The 16,354-nt window shown below is 27.6% G+C and overlaps 1 protein-coding gene across 1 annotated transcript in view; it reads left to right on the top strand.

Annotated features, from left to right (window-relative positions):
• Positions 1-16,354, top strand: part of LOC136989288 (liprin-beta-1-like) — a 50,673-nt gene extending 34,319 nt beyond the window's left edge. Inside the window, 7 exon segments of the mRNA XM_067287409.1 lie at positions 1,706-1,831; positions 1,906-1,930; positions 1,933-2,033; positions 5,624-5,812; positions 9,195-9,371; positions 12,843-12,881; positions 14,663-16,354. Of these exon segments, the coding sequence (XP_067143510.1) occupies positions 1,706-1,831; positions 1,906-1,930; positions 1,933-2,033; positions 5,624-5,812; positions 9,195-9,371; positions 12,843-12,881; positions 14,663-14,716 (711 nt within the window). The 3' untranslated portion in view covers positions 14,717-16,354.

The raw sequence follows: 16,354 nt of genomic DNA, 5'->3' as shown, positions 1-16,354 counted from the left end.
TTTGGCCTATACTGATAACAATAATTAACATTGTGTTATAAAGTCGGACTAATTTGAACATTTTCAAAATTCAAAGTACTATATCTTTGTTGATACTGTGTTGATGTTTTTGGTGTCACATGGGCAGTTGTGATGTGTACTATAAATGCATGCAGGCAGTGATACTAATAACTGTAATTGAGGATTGATTGTAAAAATAGGATTGATCACCATTTTGCTTCTGTTCTTGGCTTGATGAAACAAAATTGTAGGACTTTTAAAAGGTAGGGTTTGATAAAATAAGTTCCAAATTACATTATTCACTTCTGCATGTAATACAGTGACATTTTTTGGCAAAATGGTTCTGAAAAAAACTTTCTGAATGAAAATGATAATTTCTATATAACGAATTGCACTTTACATGTTTCGTTGGGTTTCACAGTATTATGTTTCCAATGAAATGTGCAAACCTTTTTTCTGAGGAGTGGGATGACAACCCAGTCATCAGTATTAGCTTGATCTGTTTCTTCTGACATATACAGTACTGGTACTTCTTTTCCACCAGCTTCTGGGTCTTCATCAGAAGCGTCAGTTGTGAGCTTACATTTTTTATTCATGATACTAATGGAATCAGCATCACTCTTTAAGGTTCCTATGAACTTTGGTTTTTACCACCTGTGTTGGTATTTATACTGGTATTATCATTCATCAGATTGCTTTGTGACACTTTGTCCTGATTCCATGCTGTTCATATTCCACCAATTCCTCCTGACACCCTCTCCATGCCATTCCTCCCTGAATATTTCCAACACAGAAACCACTGAGATTGAGTCTGGTCTTGCACTTGCAAATACATGCATATGTTGCACCTATTGTTATGTTAATCAATTACATTTGCATATTTTTAAATAAATCAGTAGGCTCACTTACTGAATTAAACTGTATATTTTCAGCATGTGAACAATGTTGGCAATTTTGATCTTTCATTAGCAGGAAGTGGCTTTAGTATTCTGTCACCACTTCATCTGAAATGCTTATTTGTGTAGTTCATAGAGCAAAGTTTACTATTAATTTAGAAACATTTAAATAGAAATAGCATTTCAAAACAAGTGTGTCGCATTGATCAATGTAGCCCTGTTGATCAAAATAATCCCACTGCAGTAATAACATTAAGTGAGGCAAGTAAATAAGACTTCAATTAGTGAATAAAATCAGAACTTTCTCTAACATTAAAAGGACATATTAAAGCAATTTATAAATGTTTAAGTTGTACAGTTTCTAAATATAGTTTTTGAATCACCCTTTATGTGGGCATCTGCTATAAAATGTTTTGCAGATTTAATTATTTAATTTTTTGAGTATTTTCTCTCTCAAGTAGATTACAGAATACAGTATTGCATCAAATCATCATATGGTCCATGGTGTAAGGTTACATATCTCAAATTCTTTTACAGTTATAATTTGTGAAATTTTTTACTTGATCTCAGGGAAGGGTGAATGTCTTGTTTGGTTCCTCTGCAGACAATCATAGCCCTATATATAATTTTTTTAACCATATAATCTGTTAGTTTTTAGAAAAGTTAATTCAAAAAATGACTTCAGTGTTGAAATAAGCTATACAATTGATAAGATTAAGTTCATAATTTTTTTAATAAAAGATTATTTAATATACTCGATTATTTAATATACTAGATTATCACATTTTACTCATTTATTATATTTTTAGGAGGATCTTTTTAACTTAAAAGTAACAAATCAATTACACCATATCAGTATAAGAAGAAGTATTCAAGTTTTAAGAGCACATAATTTTGATCCTTATGCATTAAAAAGAAGATCTCTACCTGAAGAGGTAATATTTTTAGTAACAGCTAAAATTTTATTTATAATCATGTATTTATTTGATTATTTATGCTTTTATTGTAGACAAAACAATATAGTCCTGAGGAAGTAGTCTTTGGACCAATCACAGGGTAATGGAGTGGTTAAGAACAGTTGACTTATCTGAATATGCTCCAAATTTGAGAGGAAGTGGAGTTCATGGTGCATTATTGGTAAATATTAAGTTTTATAAAATACTTTTGACTCAAAAAGTTTGCTGGTAAGACATTTTTAAATATAGAGATGAAATAAGATAATATGAGGAATTTAACTGTTTTATAAGATTCTAGAAAGTGGAATAAACATAAAATAGTACTAAATTGTTGTAATTACATTTGAAGTAAATAAAACTGTCTTTCAGTCTTAAAATTTTAATGCTGAAAAACAGTTTTATTTATTTCATATAGAATTATTTGCATGAAGAATATATTTTATTTAATGTAATTACATTGAAAATTAAAAATAGAATACAGTGGTGTCTTGACTTATGAGTTTAATTCGTTTCATGTTGGAACTCAAACTGAAATTACTTGTATGTCAAATCAATTTTTCCCATTGAAATGAATTGAAAAGCCATTAATCTGTTCTGATCCCCTCAAAACACTGCAATTCAATTTTTTTGTTAAATGTTTTTAAATAAGAAAAATTTAATTATAAATAACAAATATTGTATAAAAACAATAGAATGTACTGTAATAAACTGATTTTGCAGGTGTTGTGGCATTTGCTGCATAGATAAAGAAAGAAAAGATGGAAAATTTGAGAAATGAGAGATGGTGATGCTGCACAAAACATGGAAGTGACTAATGCCTACGTCACTTGATCACATTTTTCTATAAGCTAGCTGTCAGACATTGGAAGAGTAACAAAATTATGGCAATTTTCGATGTTTTGTCCTTCTTAATCTATGGTTTGCTGAGCCAACTAGTGGGATATCTAAAGCTAGCTCATAATCCAAATTTTATCTCTCAACTCAAAGCAAAAAATTGGCCAAGAGATAGCTCATATTTCAAAAAACTCATAAGTTGGGACACTCATAAGTGAAGGTATCACTGTTTATAAGGAATATATGCAAAGTTCCCTTACTTGGATATTTGACACAACAAGAAATGCACACAGACCTGACTATTACTAAAATGATAGCGTTTTAAAAAGTGTCATTTTTTTATAATTTAGTTTATTAATTCTTACAATATAGATATATTAGTAATGCAATACAGTAAACTAAGGAAAAACTGAATGGGTACTAAATAAATATAAGTTATACACAATATACCAGGTTGTTCAATAAGTTTTGTTGTTCGATAAGAAAAACATGATTTTATGGTTTGAAATACATTTTATTATTCAATATAATCTCCCTGAACTTGAATACACTTGTTTCAGTGATCTTCTAATTTATGGATTCCATCCCTGAAGTGAGAATCCGGAAAACTGTTGAAATCCGCTTCCACAGCTGCTATTACCTCTTCATTTGATGAAAATCGTTTCCCACGCATGAATTTTTTGAGATGTGAGAACAGCCAGAAGTCAGAGGGGGCTAAATCTGGCAAATAGGGTGGATGTTTCAAGAATTTGTACTTTAATTCACTGATTTTTTGCAATGGTTTTTTGAGCTGTGTGAGAGGGTGTGTTGTCTATATGAAAAATGATTTTTTTTTTTTTTCCTTCTGTAAACAAGAACTTTTCTCGTGAAATTTTACATCCAGCTGGTCCAAAAAGGTACAATACTATTCTGAGTTTATTGTTTTACTAGTGTGGAGGTAATCCATGAACAAAATTCCTTTTGTATCTCAAAAAACTGATGGTTACACCTTCTTGGCCGATTTCTGGACCCTAAGCTTCGGAGCAGAAGTACCGGGTTCACACCACTCCTTAGCCACTTGTTTTGATTCAAGATCATGGTGGTAGACCCAAGTTTCATCCATAGTGATGAAACAATGCACAAAATTCTTTTTATCCTTTCTAAAACATTCCAAATGTTGCTGAGAAAGTCACATTTGAATGTGTTTTTGTTCCATTGTTAGTGAATGTGGCACCCATTGTGCACACAGCTTTCTGTAACCCAAAATTTCAGCCAAAATATTGCTCACACTGCCTAATGAGATCCCTAGGGCTTCTATTAAATCTCTCTCAGTTAATTGACAATCTTCCAAAACCATATGCTATATTTGTGCTACAATTTGTGGTGTTGATGCACTTTTTGGACATCCTTCACATGGATCATCTTGAAGACTTTTACAATCACGTTTAAATTCAGCAACCCATCTTTCTACTGTTCTAATTGAAGGTGAAGAATCCTTATACACTTTTAACAATCACTCATGAATTTGTTTTGGTGCTACACCTTCCAAAAATGAGAATTTTATCACTGCATGATATTCAATTTTTTCCATTGTAAAAAAAAATACAATGAAAAAAATTGCTGTAAATATACAAATCAGTTGACATATCTACATGAAACTTCACATGTGTTCATAAAAAAGTAGTACCATTTTTAGAGAAATAAAGTGACGAACCTAATAGCACCATCTCTTATTGAATGACAAAACTTGTTAAACAACCTAGTACTGTTAATTTTTTAATTGTTCCTAAATGGGAGGGGTTATAAACAACTCTACAAGCACAGTCTCAGTAATAGTGATAAATTCCTAGTAATTTATTAGGAATTTTAATGTACTTTCAACAATTTTGGTTTGTTAGAACAACTAATCAAATTGTATTTTGATTAAGTTACTATAATTTCATGCAAATAATCTGCAAAATTTATTATAATAAAAATAAAATATTTGTATCGTCTATATACATCACTATTTCATCTCTGAAGTAGTAGTTGAGAAACTTGACACTTGTGAAATTTACACAATTTAGAAGCTGTTATATCAAATATAATGTTTCCCCAATTCTATTGTTTCTATTACTAGTTTACATGAAATGGTAAAATATAAGCTATTTGAGACCAAATTTTATAAACTACACAAGTGTCAAAAATAAAAAAGGCTGTTGAACTGCAACATAATTATTTATTGTTTTATTTCATTTCTATTTTATAGTAATAAGAGAATATACTAAAATAAATTGAAAAATTAATGTTAATTTTTCTATGTCAATAATATCCATAGAGATGTTCTAGAGTTGATTAGTTAATTCTTATTTACAGTATAGCATAAAATTGACAAAAAGCTTTTAAATAGTTTTCTAAAGTTATATAGAGAGGGACAAATTACCAGAAACTATTGCTTTCAAGATATAGGTTCAAGTAGGATAATAATATCAATTAATTAAGTGTGTAATAATATTAATTAAAGTGTGGATTGATGGACAGAAAATAGAGAGTAGTGAAATATATACAGTACATGCACCATTGGTAGTTTTAGAAGAAATTGCAATGATAAATATGTGTACGGCATACAAAAGATTTTTGCATTTTCTGAAGATGCCATTGGTAAGTTCAGACAAAGGAAAACCAATTATGAAATCTCCAAATAGCAAGTTAAAATAAAATCCCCACATCATCAGATAATTTGCATCCATTTTCAAATTGACTTTTAAACACAGAAAAAGTACCATAATTTAATGTAGATAATCCGTAATGCTATGTATAATCTTATCGTAAACATACACTATGATAATGTAGTTCAGTAAATCTGATATCCGACAATAAAAATTATTCTTAATAGGACATTAAAATAAACACTCGAAAGTGTTCAAATTCAATATGAAATATTTACTTTCTGATATTTAATTAATTATTTATATTTAGGTATATGAACCACGCTTTACTGATGACCTTCTAGCAACTTTGCTCAACATTCCAACATCTAAAACTTTATTACGTAGACATTTAAGTACACAATTTAAACAATTAATTGGTTTAGAATTAATGCATCAAAAGAGAGATTATGAATCCAACCCAAATTACACACCACTTATTCCAAGTACAAAAGTAAAGGTAAGTGTATATGCTTATATCTGTATAATGATTAAGAAATTTGTGAAAAGTTATAAGATAAAAACTAAATTATTTAAAAATATAGGTCTAAGTAGAACTTTTCTCATAATTCTCGCATTCATTTATGGAAAAGTTAGAATCTTGATGTTGTGAACTTAATGTAACAAAGAGAACAATATTAAAAGCACTCTCACCTACTGTATTTAAGGCTTAATCAAATAAAAATCAAATAAATAAAATATCTGTACACTAAGATATTTCATTACAAGTTGATCACCTTAAAAGGAAAAGGAAATGATAATCAACTTAGTTTACAAGAAACCAACTTTAATCCCTTTACACACACACAATAAGTCCAAGAATCCATTCATAGAATCTTTCTGCTTTCTATCAAAATGGGTAATGCAGAAAAGAAATTAATCATAATTAGAGAAATGACAAGGACATTCAGTTTCTCCCAAAGATCAATATTTTGTGCTAGTTAAGCCTGCAACAGGATTAAAATTCCTACCATTTATTTCTCATACTGTTTACAAAGAAAGTTTGACAAAAATAATTCTGAAGGATTATAAATGTATTTGTAATGCAAACACATTTATACATTTATGCTTAAATTGTCAACTAGGTCTTAATTTATTACTAGGACTTATTATACTGTATCACTGGTTCTGCAAGTTAAATAATCAAATCAGAAAAAACAGTTTTATTTATCACCTGAAAACATACACGATATCTTTGTGTTTCGGACTTTTTGGCCCTCATCAGCAGGTTTCCGACCGACATTCTCTAAAAAATCAATTATAAAATTGTTACAAATTTATATAAAACATAAAATATAAAATTCCCAACAATAAAATAAACAATGTAAAACTTACAATATCATGGTTTATAAATACATCCTTGAATCCAACAATATTTAAGACAATAAATAATACATATCCAATCCTATTCCTGCATTTAAAACAATAAAATCAATTAAATTGATAAAATTGGATTAAACCCTTTTTTTAAAAAAAAAAAACTTACATCATTTATTGTACACTTTCAATTAAGCATTGTCTAATCCCGAGTTGATCTTTCCTTTTATCCTTCCATCCTCTGTCGAGGATTCCATTCCATGATTGGTGTATTTTCCTTCCTGTATTGTTATTCATTCTTTCTTTCTGTCTAACTATGTGGATGTGTTCATACATATGCTGTTTAAATTTATTTCTTTCGTTTTTCTTTATTTTTATAATGTTTAAATCTATCTCACATCCTGTTGTATTACAATGTTCAGCTACCACTGAATTTGCATAATTTCCTTTGATTGCCCTAATATGTTCTTTTATTCTTATTTTTAATTTTCTTTTCATTTCACCAATAAATGTTTTCTTTTGTTGACAACCGCAACTGAATGAATACACCCTTTTTCTTCCATTATTTCGTATATTTCATCATTTCTATAACAAGTGTGTCAGTCAGAAACCTGCTGATGAGGGGCCAAAAGGTCTGAAACACAAAGATATTGTGTATGTGTTCAGGTGGTAGATAAAACTGTTTTTTCTGATTTGATTATTTAACTTGCAGAATCAGTTATCTAGTATAATAAGTTCTAGTTGACAATTTAAGCATAAATACATAAGTTAAGGACACAAAGGCATAAAAGTTGAACATTTGTACATTATTTTTTTGTTTATAGAATAGCATTGTAGCATATCTAAATGATTTTTATTTATAAGCCTATTAAGATATTTCAAATTCAAAATTTAACATAGAGCAAACTGTGTTATAGGAGTATTCACCATATAGCACATTATTTTTGATCTTGAGTATGGAAAAACTTTGCTATTATGTTAATGTAATTTTTCAATTTTTTTTTTTTTTTTTTTTTTTTTTTGTGAAATTCTGCTATTGATTTGCTAAATGTTAAACAAGAAAAAAATTGAGATTCCTGTGTAATTGAATTTAATATTTAATGGTTTCATAAAAGTTGTGATCTTTTATTTAATTGTTTATTAATTTTCTGGATTTGTATCACTATTTGTTTTCTTAAGACACATACTGGAATAATTTCTTTGTTAGAAATAAAATTCCAGTCTTAAATTATGCCTAGTGAAAGTAAAAAATCATGCTCAAGAGAGAAAATTTGTATCTGATTCTGGAAAAATAGTGAATTGTCTTAAAAAGGAGAGGGAGAAGACATCAAAATTTGTTAAAAATGAAAAGCAACACAATTCAGATCAAAGAAAAATGAATAGAAAATTAGAATTATCGTTACTTCAGGATCTTCTAATTTGCAAATTTGGCAGACTTTTGTTAGCCTTTGAAATGTAATCCTCCTTTTCATATTGGTATTTAATTCTATGTAACTTGGTTTTATGCCACACAAGAAATTATAGGAATCTAACTACCATGTTATATTGGGTTGCCTGTGTAATTTAGGATTGGGTTTAATTGAATAAATTTGCACTGATATCAGAAGTACTTAAGAGTCAGTAATGATGTAACATTGAATTCCACACAATTCAATGTTAAAATACTTATGTATCATGCAACTATGTAAACCATTATAAAAATTTATCATGAAATTATGTCAATATAATTATCAAGTCTTATATAATTTAAGTGTTACTTGTTTTTATTGACAGAGGCAAATGATGCTAGGATAATGTTTTATCTTTCCATCTAGTCATTGTGCATTCTGACACACAATGATAATCTTTCAAAACTTTTTGTCCATTCTAAATATTTAAAGCATGGTTTATTTATCTTGCCCCTGCTTGTGCTAATTAGAATTTTTGCCACCAGAGGTGCTGATTTGATTGGAACCTTGAATAGGAAACATTCTTAGTTTTTTAAGATGTAGAATTAATTAAAAGAGCTAAACAGATGAGGTCAAATGAGAGGAAACTTCTCTGCTGGTGGTAACTTAAAAAAGATTTTCATCTAGAATAGCTGAAAAAACTGACATCAAAAGATCATTCATTAGACTCATGGAATTGATTCTATTGCAGCCAGAAGAAAAAAGACAAAGTAGTTTGAGCTTTAGTATTTAATAAAACGTTTTAAAATAATACATTAAAAACTGAATGAATGTACAGTGAGGAAAATCTACAGCCATTTAAATGTATTTTAATGTAAATACCATTGGCCAAGATTTATTTTTAATAAATTTATTTTGTTCTTTGTTGATTCTTTGATCAGAAGATGGAACAGAAAAATTTTGAAAATACCTACCTTTAATAAAATTCTGACTTTTTCATGTTTTTGAATAATAATAAAATTGCATATTTTTATATATTTAATAATAATAAAAATTATTCAATTAAAAAGAAACTTGTGATATTCATAAAAATAAGTGTGAACTGTTTTGGTTATTTATACAAATGTGATTTGATAGGCAATTCGTAGAGGCCAGTTTTCCCTAATGAGAAAAAAAGGGAAAAATGAGATTGCATTTGAAGACTATGTGTGTCCATTGGATTTATCTGGAAACAACATGCAAAACTCTGAAGGCGAATCTGAAAAACAAGCAGGCCAATCATACACTAGTGAATTTTTAGGAGAAAATAAACAGGTATTATTTTATTAATTTATTTATTGTACAATTATCTGAAACATTAATGGGTCACCTTTAAGTTCTCAAGACAAATTTTTCTCATCACTTGAAAATTTATTAACATAATGAATGTTATTTAATGTTTAATATAAGTTTATCTGAGAATGTAAAAATAACATATCATCATTTTGATTCTTCTTATATTGGATTTTAATTTTTAAAAATGAAGTATATGTTAATAAACAGTAATTAAATAAAATTAAAGCAATGATTTGATTAATTTTCTTGGCACAAAAGTTAAAATTGTGTGTGGCACCATCTGTTATGAGATTTTATTTTAAAAAACTTTTTATATTATTAATTATTATAAAATGGCAAAGAGCTTAATTTTGAGGGTACAGATGAATTTTACAAAAACTATAAATACTAATAATGAGTAAAATCTTAATAAGGTCCAATCGAATTCGTAATATGACACACAACCCATCTATCTCTCCACCCACTCAACCTTTAACCACCTAAATTTAATAGCATAATACACAAAACTTCCTGCAAAATTTCAGGAATTATTAAGCTTCAAAATGGATGAAAAGAATTTTGCCAAATATGCTAACATCCATACACATAAAGATGTTGAGGGTTTTTTTTTTTTTTGCATTTCTTGATGTTTCAAGGTCTCCTAAGACCATAAATGTAGAAATTATGGGGGAATTAGTTTTTGATCAGTTGCCATACTTTTCCTCTATTACATATAACAGCCAAGAAAGTAAAAACTTATTAGTAATATTGATTGAATATGACAAATTTTTGTAGCTTTAAAAGTCAATAGACTAACCCAATAAGGTATTTATATTGGTCATTCATTGGACTGTTTATTAACTTTCAAGTTATTAAATGTTTCTGATATCATTGAAACATAAAATTTTAAAAAAATCAATTAAATCAACTACTTATCTACCTTTATTCTCACATCTCTGTATTTATCTGTTATAAAACTATTTAAAATAAATTATTATTAATTTTTACTCTTACAATTATTTTCTTCAGTTGTATAATTTTTAAAATTTAATGCTATTTTATCTGCAATGATTACATTTATTCGAATATAAGATGTCACGCAATTGAAAACTTACTTTAATTTCTAAATGCTCACAATTTATGCCAACAGAATCAATTCTGTTGACATAAATTGGTTCAGTATTTATTGCACAATAAAGTAAGTTACTTATCACCATTTTCCATGGTATCAACGTTGAAAAACTCCTCTACTTTCTGTGTTAGTTTCTCCTGAATTGAAACCGGATTTGATGCTCATGTCCTCCCACATTCAGTCATTCTCATTGTTACTTGAAGCACAAAAATGCAACATTTCTTGAAAGAGTGCTACATGACAACTTTTGCAGTTTTCATCCAAATAATTGTGATGTTAGTATAAAAGACTAAAGAGATTGAGCTAAGTCAGCTTCAAATATTACTATTATTGATATTTGTTTAATAAAATTATTAAAATGATGATATGGAATTACTCAGAGAAAGAAGGTGCATGGTACTAGAAGTTACTAATTATGATGCATTACATCAAATCTAAGTCACACTCTGATTTCAGAGATATACTTTTCTTTTTTAAGTTTTATTCATTCAAATAATACAATATATATATAATACAGTGGTGTGTTGTTCATAGAAGCTGTGGAAGTGCCACTTCCCTTGTATTTTCTAAAATGTAAATACATATTATGCAATTATTTGCATATTTTAACATACTATGAATTACTTAAAATTAATATTTTATTATACCTGCATTATGTATTTTATTACAAATTTCTATACATGTGAAAACAATGATAAGATTGCTATTGTATATTGGAATATAAATTTGTGTATGCATATTTCCAATGGAAGTGCCGTATTGTCAAATACGGGACAGCTTCCACAGCAAAAGTATTTGAATTGTGTAAAGTAGCCATATTATATGCATACTTGCGTGTGCTTTACAGAGCACCAACATCATCTGGTTTAGCTTGTGGATGCTTCACACCAAAGTATCGTATAACGTTTCCAATGAATAGGTTTGTTTATAATTTTTATGGAAATACAGTTTCCCTGTCATCAAATGTCACTGCACACCACTGATATACAATATATATTTTTTGATATAATATACAGGGTGTTTCAAAACTATATGTCAGAATTATAAAGGCAGATAGAGGGGACCTAAATAAGCAGATTTCGTATAGGAATGTGGGTGCGGAAATCAACATTGAAGAGCTAGCACATAAGGCAATATTAACAACAGGTAAGAGAAAAGACAAAGGAAAGCAACAATTGATTTATTAAGCAGTTTACAATAGCTGCTTGAGAGTGCGACCACCAACAGCAATACAAGATTCACAGCAGCAGCACATGGATTGGCATAACATCTGAAGAAGATCTGGTTGCCCGATTGTTGTTTCTGGAAATGTGCATGACATGCCTGACATTTTTACTAATGTATGCCAATCTATGCACGCCACTGTAAATATTGTATCACTGTTGGTGGTCGCTCTTTCGAGCAGCTATTGTAAACTGCTTGATAAATCAATTGTTGCTTTCCTTTTGTCTTTTCACTAACCTGTTGTTAATACTGCTAGCTCTTCAATGCTGCATTTCCAAACCCACATTCCTATATGAAATCTCCTTATTTAGGTCCCCTTTACCTGCCTTTACATTTCTGATGTATAGTTTTGAAACATCCTGTATGTATATATATAATTTCCTTTTTGAAGAAAAAATATATATATATATATATTTTTTTTTTCTTCAAAAAGGAAATTTATTCCTCATCTAAATGCTTTTTATTTAATTTGTAAACATCCAGAATGTATTGACAATCTACATATGCTATTTAACTTATCCCAGAGATACAATTAATAATTTTCATTTTATTAGAAAAATATAAGTATATATATAAATTTTTTAAATTTCACTTTAAATACATACAATTTATATAAATGAAGTAATTATTTTTCTACTTATATGATAGTTTATTAAATAAAAATTAAAAACAGTATATTTATTTAAATTTTATTTTCCCTTTTAGATTTATTTGGTTTTACTCACTAACAAGAAATGTTTGAGTAGAAATTGATTTCTTAAAGAAAATTGTATGATGTTTCATAGACCTAAAAATTTAAAGTTTGATCCTTGGCATCACATGGAAGCATCCACTGGACAATTAACTTAACACTATCTGTTTAAACATGTGCACACACCTCCAAAATATCTGTTATATACTGTATATAATATACTATATCATAATTGTAATATCTATAATATATCATACATGTATACACAATTACAAAAAGTTTACATTTAGTTGTGGTATCTTCCTAATCAATAAAAAAAGAAAGACAGAACTTTTATCTAAAGATAAATAGAAAGTGTATTTGTATGTAAATATTTATTTTTCTTTTTATACATAAAAGTGATATATTTTATTTATTTTTCCAGAATAAAGAAGAAAGTATATCTAGTGATAGTTCATTTACAGTAAGTGTTCTTTAAATAATTTTTCAAATTACGATTGATCATTTTACATCTAACAAGGAAAGTAAACAAAATGACTGCTTGATTTAACAATTTTGTATTTAAAATAAAATTTTACATACAAGCTTAGTTTCAGATAATAGTTAAAATTCTTTAATCTTAAGCATTTTCAAGAAAAAATAAGAATCAATTTTAAGCTGTCAGATTTATAAGCTGTAGCTTAAACACATTCATGAAAGTGGCTGGCATAGTGGTTAATTTCTGGCCTGCGAGTGCATATTTCCTGGCTGCTCTGTATTTGAATCTTGATTTTTTTAAAGAATGTTTTTAATTTTTATTTTTGAAGGAAAGCAAAAGTACATTTTTCCATTACTAAAAGAAATTCAAAAATAAATAACTTGGTAATTTAATCAGGTATTTTTATTTTGTTGATGGTCTAATTTACTTGCTCTCTCATTCAACTTACAGTATATTTTTATTATATTTTTACATCATTTCCAATAGCACAGACACTAACTTACACTGATTTGTAAATGAAAATCCAATATGGCTTACTCCTTGCAGTTTTCTATTTTGAGCATGAGTTAATCACAAATACTTCATTTCAAGTTGTTAGCTAGTGTTATGTCTTTGGACAGATTCAAGTTTATTTTGTACAACTCTTAATAAATCTAATTGCAGGATAGATTTGTGTATTTACTTATTTTTGCTTTTTATACTACTTTACTTAATTAATAAATAGTTTGATAATGAAAAAATATAACCCACAACCCACCTTTCCCTCAAAAATAAAAATTGAAAACATTCTTAAAAATGAAATCTAGATTCAAACTCAGATCAGCTAAGAAATAAGCACTTGCAGGCCAGAACTTAACAACTGCACAACCACTTTGTGGCAAAGACAGCACATAATTTCTGCTTTCATCTGTATTACCACAGGGCAAAATCAATTAATAAAAAGTATTTTCATGTTTAGTAAATTTGATTTTATTAAGGCAGATGTAATATATGCAAGCTTATATTTTGAACGACTAACAATAATGTAATTATTACAGCATTTCTGTCTTAGTTTGAAATTTACTGAAACTTTTGAGAAGTAATGAAGACATATATATGTCTTCATTACTTCTCAAATACTATAAATTACTTACTACATTACTTATTCAAATACTATGCATTATATGTTTGATCTTGACCTAATTTTTAGTTTGTGCAATTATTAAATTTATAATCGGACTTTAAAAGCACTATAAAACAGTATCAGATTATATATAAATTTGGTTATAGATGTTATCAAATTGACAGAATTAGAACTCTCTACTTGAAAAAAGAGTTACATTCATAGTTGACAAGATTGTCCTTGCCAAGGTTTATGAATTAAATAAGTCTTACATTGTAGAATTGTAGAATGGTACAGTGCTAAATAGCTTAAATTATGTAAGTTTCATCTATTTATTATAAATTTTTTATATTTTAATCAAAGTGTATATTCAGAGTGATGAATTTAAATAATTGAGTAATAATCCATTTATTTATTTTAAAATTTAGAAATGGGTGCTATACCTCATGATTTAAGTAATTTATAATTAAAAATTGGAATTTATCAATTTGTTATACAGCAGTTCTCTTATATATAATTCTCTTTCTAAATTATATATTAATGAAACCAAAATGAAAAATACACACATTAATATTGTTGTAAAGCACTTATAATCATGTAAAAATTATGTATACTTTATACATATATCAATTTTTATAATTATGTAATCATTTTATTTTTTCAGACCTTATTAAATAACGAGAAGCTATTTGAAACTATGGCAACTACAAACGTTTGATAAATTAAAACAATTTCTGTATAAAGTTCAAAAAAGAAAGTCAAGAACATTGTTCAAGTATGTGGATACATACTAATAAATATTATACATAATTTTACCAAACATATTGTTAAAGAAGATTTTTATAAAGTTTACCTAAAGTATTTTTCAATCACTTTTGTATACCAATTAATGATAATTCATGTTTGTCCTTAAAATAATGTCATATAGTTAATTCAAGAGTATTTTAAAATATCACATTTAAAGATAGTTTTCAAACTATATAATGGAAAAAAAATTTTTTTTGTATGTATTTAGATATTTATCTAGCCTAGTTTTTATAGTAATGCACTATGTAAAATTATCTTGATTAAAAACAGGGGCATTTTCAAATTAAACAAGTGTATAAAATTTTCACGTAAGCTTTCCTATTTTTTTGTTTTTTTTTAATATATATATCAAAAGCAATAATTATTTAACTTTCAAATATGTTTATCTATGAAATATTTCATTAAGAAATAATATAAACTAATGACAGTTATGAAATTACAAAGCAGTAATGTAAGGTTTTCAAATATGCCACTATTGAATGTGTGAGGTTGCATTTGATAGTGGGGTGTATGCAATCTCGAGTTAGTCGTTTGACTGTTTTTTTAATAGCAAATTTTTTTGTGACTTTAAAGAAACTGTATTTTTTAATTTACCAGACATTTTTATTATTCATTGCTAAATTTTTACATTTCTTACAAATATCACTGTTTTTGTATTGTATTTTTAATATTTTTGCTGTCTTTCTTTTTTTACTTCAAAGATACATTTTTTGATGAAACATTCTTGATTTGATGTTCTGTGGAATTTCTGTTATCGATTGTATTTTCCAAAGAGAGGACTTGATGCCATTTACAGAATATACAATTTTCTTTACTTGGCCTTTTTTAATCTTCTATTAAAAGATAGTCTTGAAATTAATGGATAGAGATATCCATTAGGTTTCAGTGCATGGATTTATACAGTTGGTCTCGGCATTGCTTATCATTATGCTATGAGTATATAATCATGAGATAATGATGTTGGCCAACAGTGATTAGAACTAGTTAAAGCTATATTTAGTAATATTACCCTCTACAAAACTACTAATAACTGGAAAAATTGAAACAATGAAAATATCATAAGTTACTACATTATCGTCAAAATGATTAAATCATAATTTTTAAACAGACAAAATTCATAGTATCAAATACATTACTTATAAATTAAGGGGCATCTATGTAAATTATTTCTATTTTGAGAAGTATAAAAGATGGGCAGCAGTAAAAATAATTCAGACCTCATAAACCTGTAGGTAACTTCAGAGATTAATAAAAAAAAAAATCAACAGTCACTAATAATAAATTAAATAAATTCCAACTAATTTAAAGTCCAAACAAACAATTAGATTTTCACCATAATAATGAGATTATATTTGGAAAAATACCTCCTATATTTATTTTCAGAAATTTATTTTTAGTCTTTCAAAACAAAATTTTTATTAATTAATCAACTTTCTCTAGCAAATAAATATATATTTGAATGGCAATGTCTCCCCAAATGCACAATGAAAAATTTATCTGATGTGAGGAATGGCCATTTTTTCAAGCTTTTATGAAATATTTTACATTA

This window comes from Centruroides vittatus, unplaced genomic scaffold (assembly GCF_030686945.1).
Source record: "Centruroides vittatus isolate TY-2023 unplaced genomic scaffold, ASM3068694v2 scaffold_464, whole genome shotgun sequence".
In the NCBI taxonomy this organism is placed as follows: Eukaryota; Metazoa; Arthropoda; class Arachnida; order Scorpiones; family Buthidae; genus Centruroides; species Centruroides vittatus.
The sequence above is the reverse complement of the archived record's forward strand: the minus strand, read 5'-3'. Positions and strand labels throughout refer to the sequence as shown.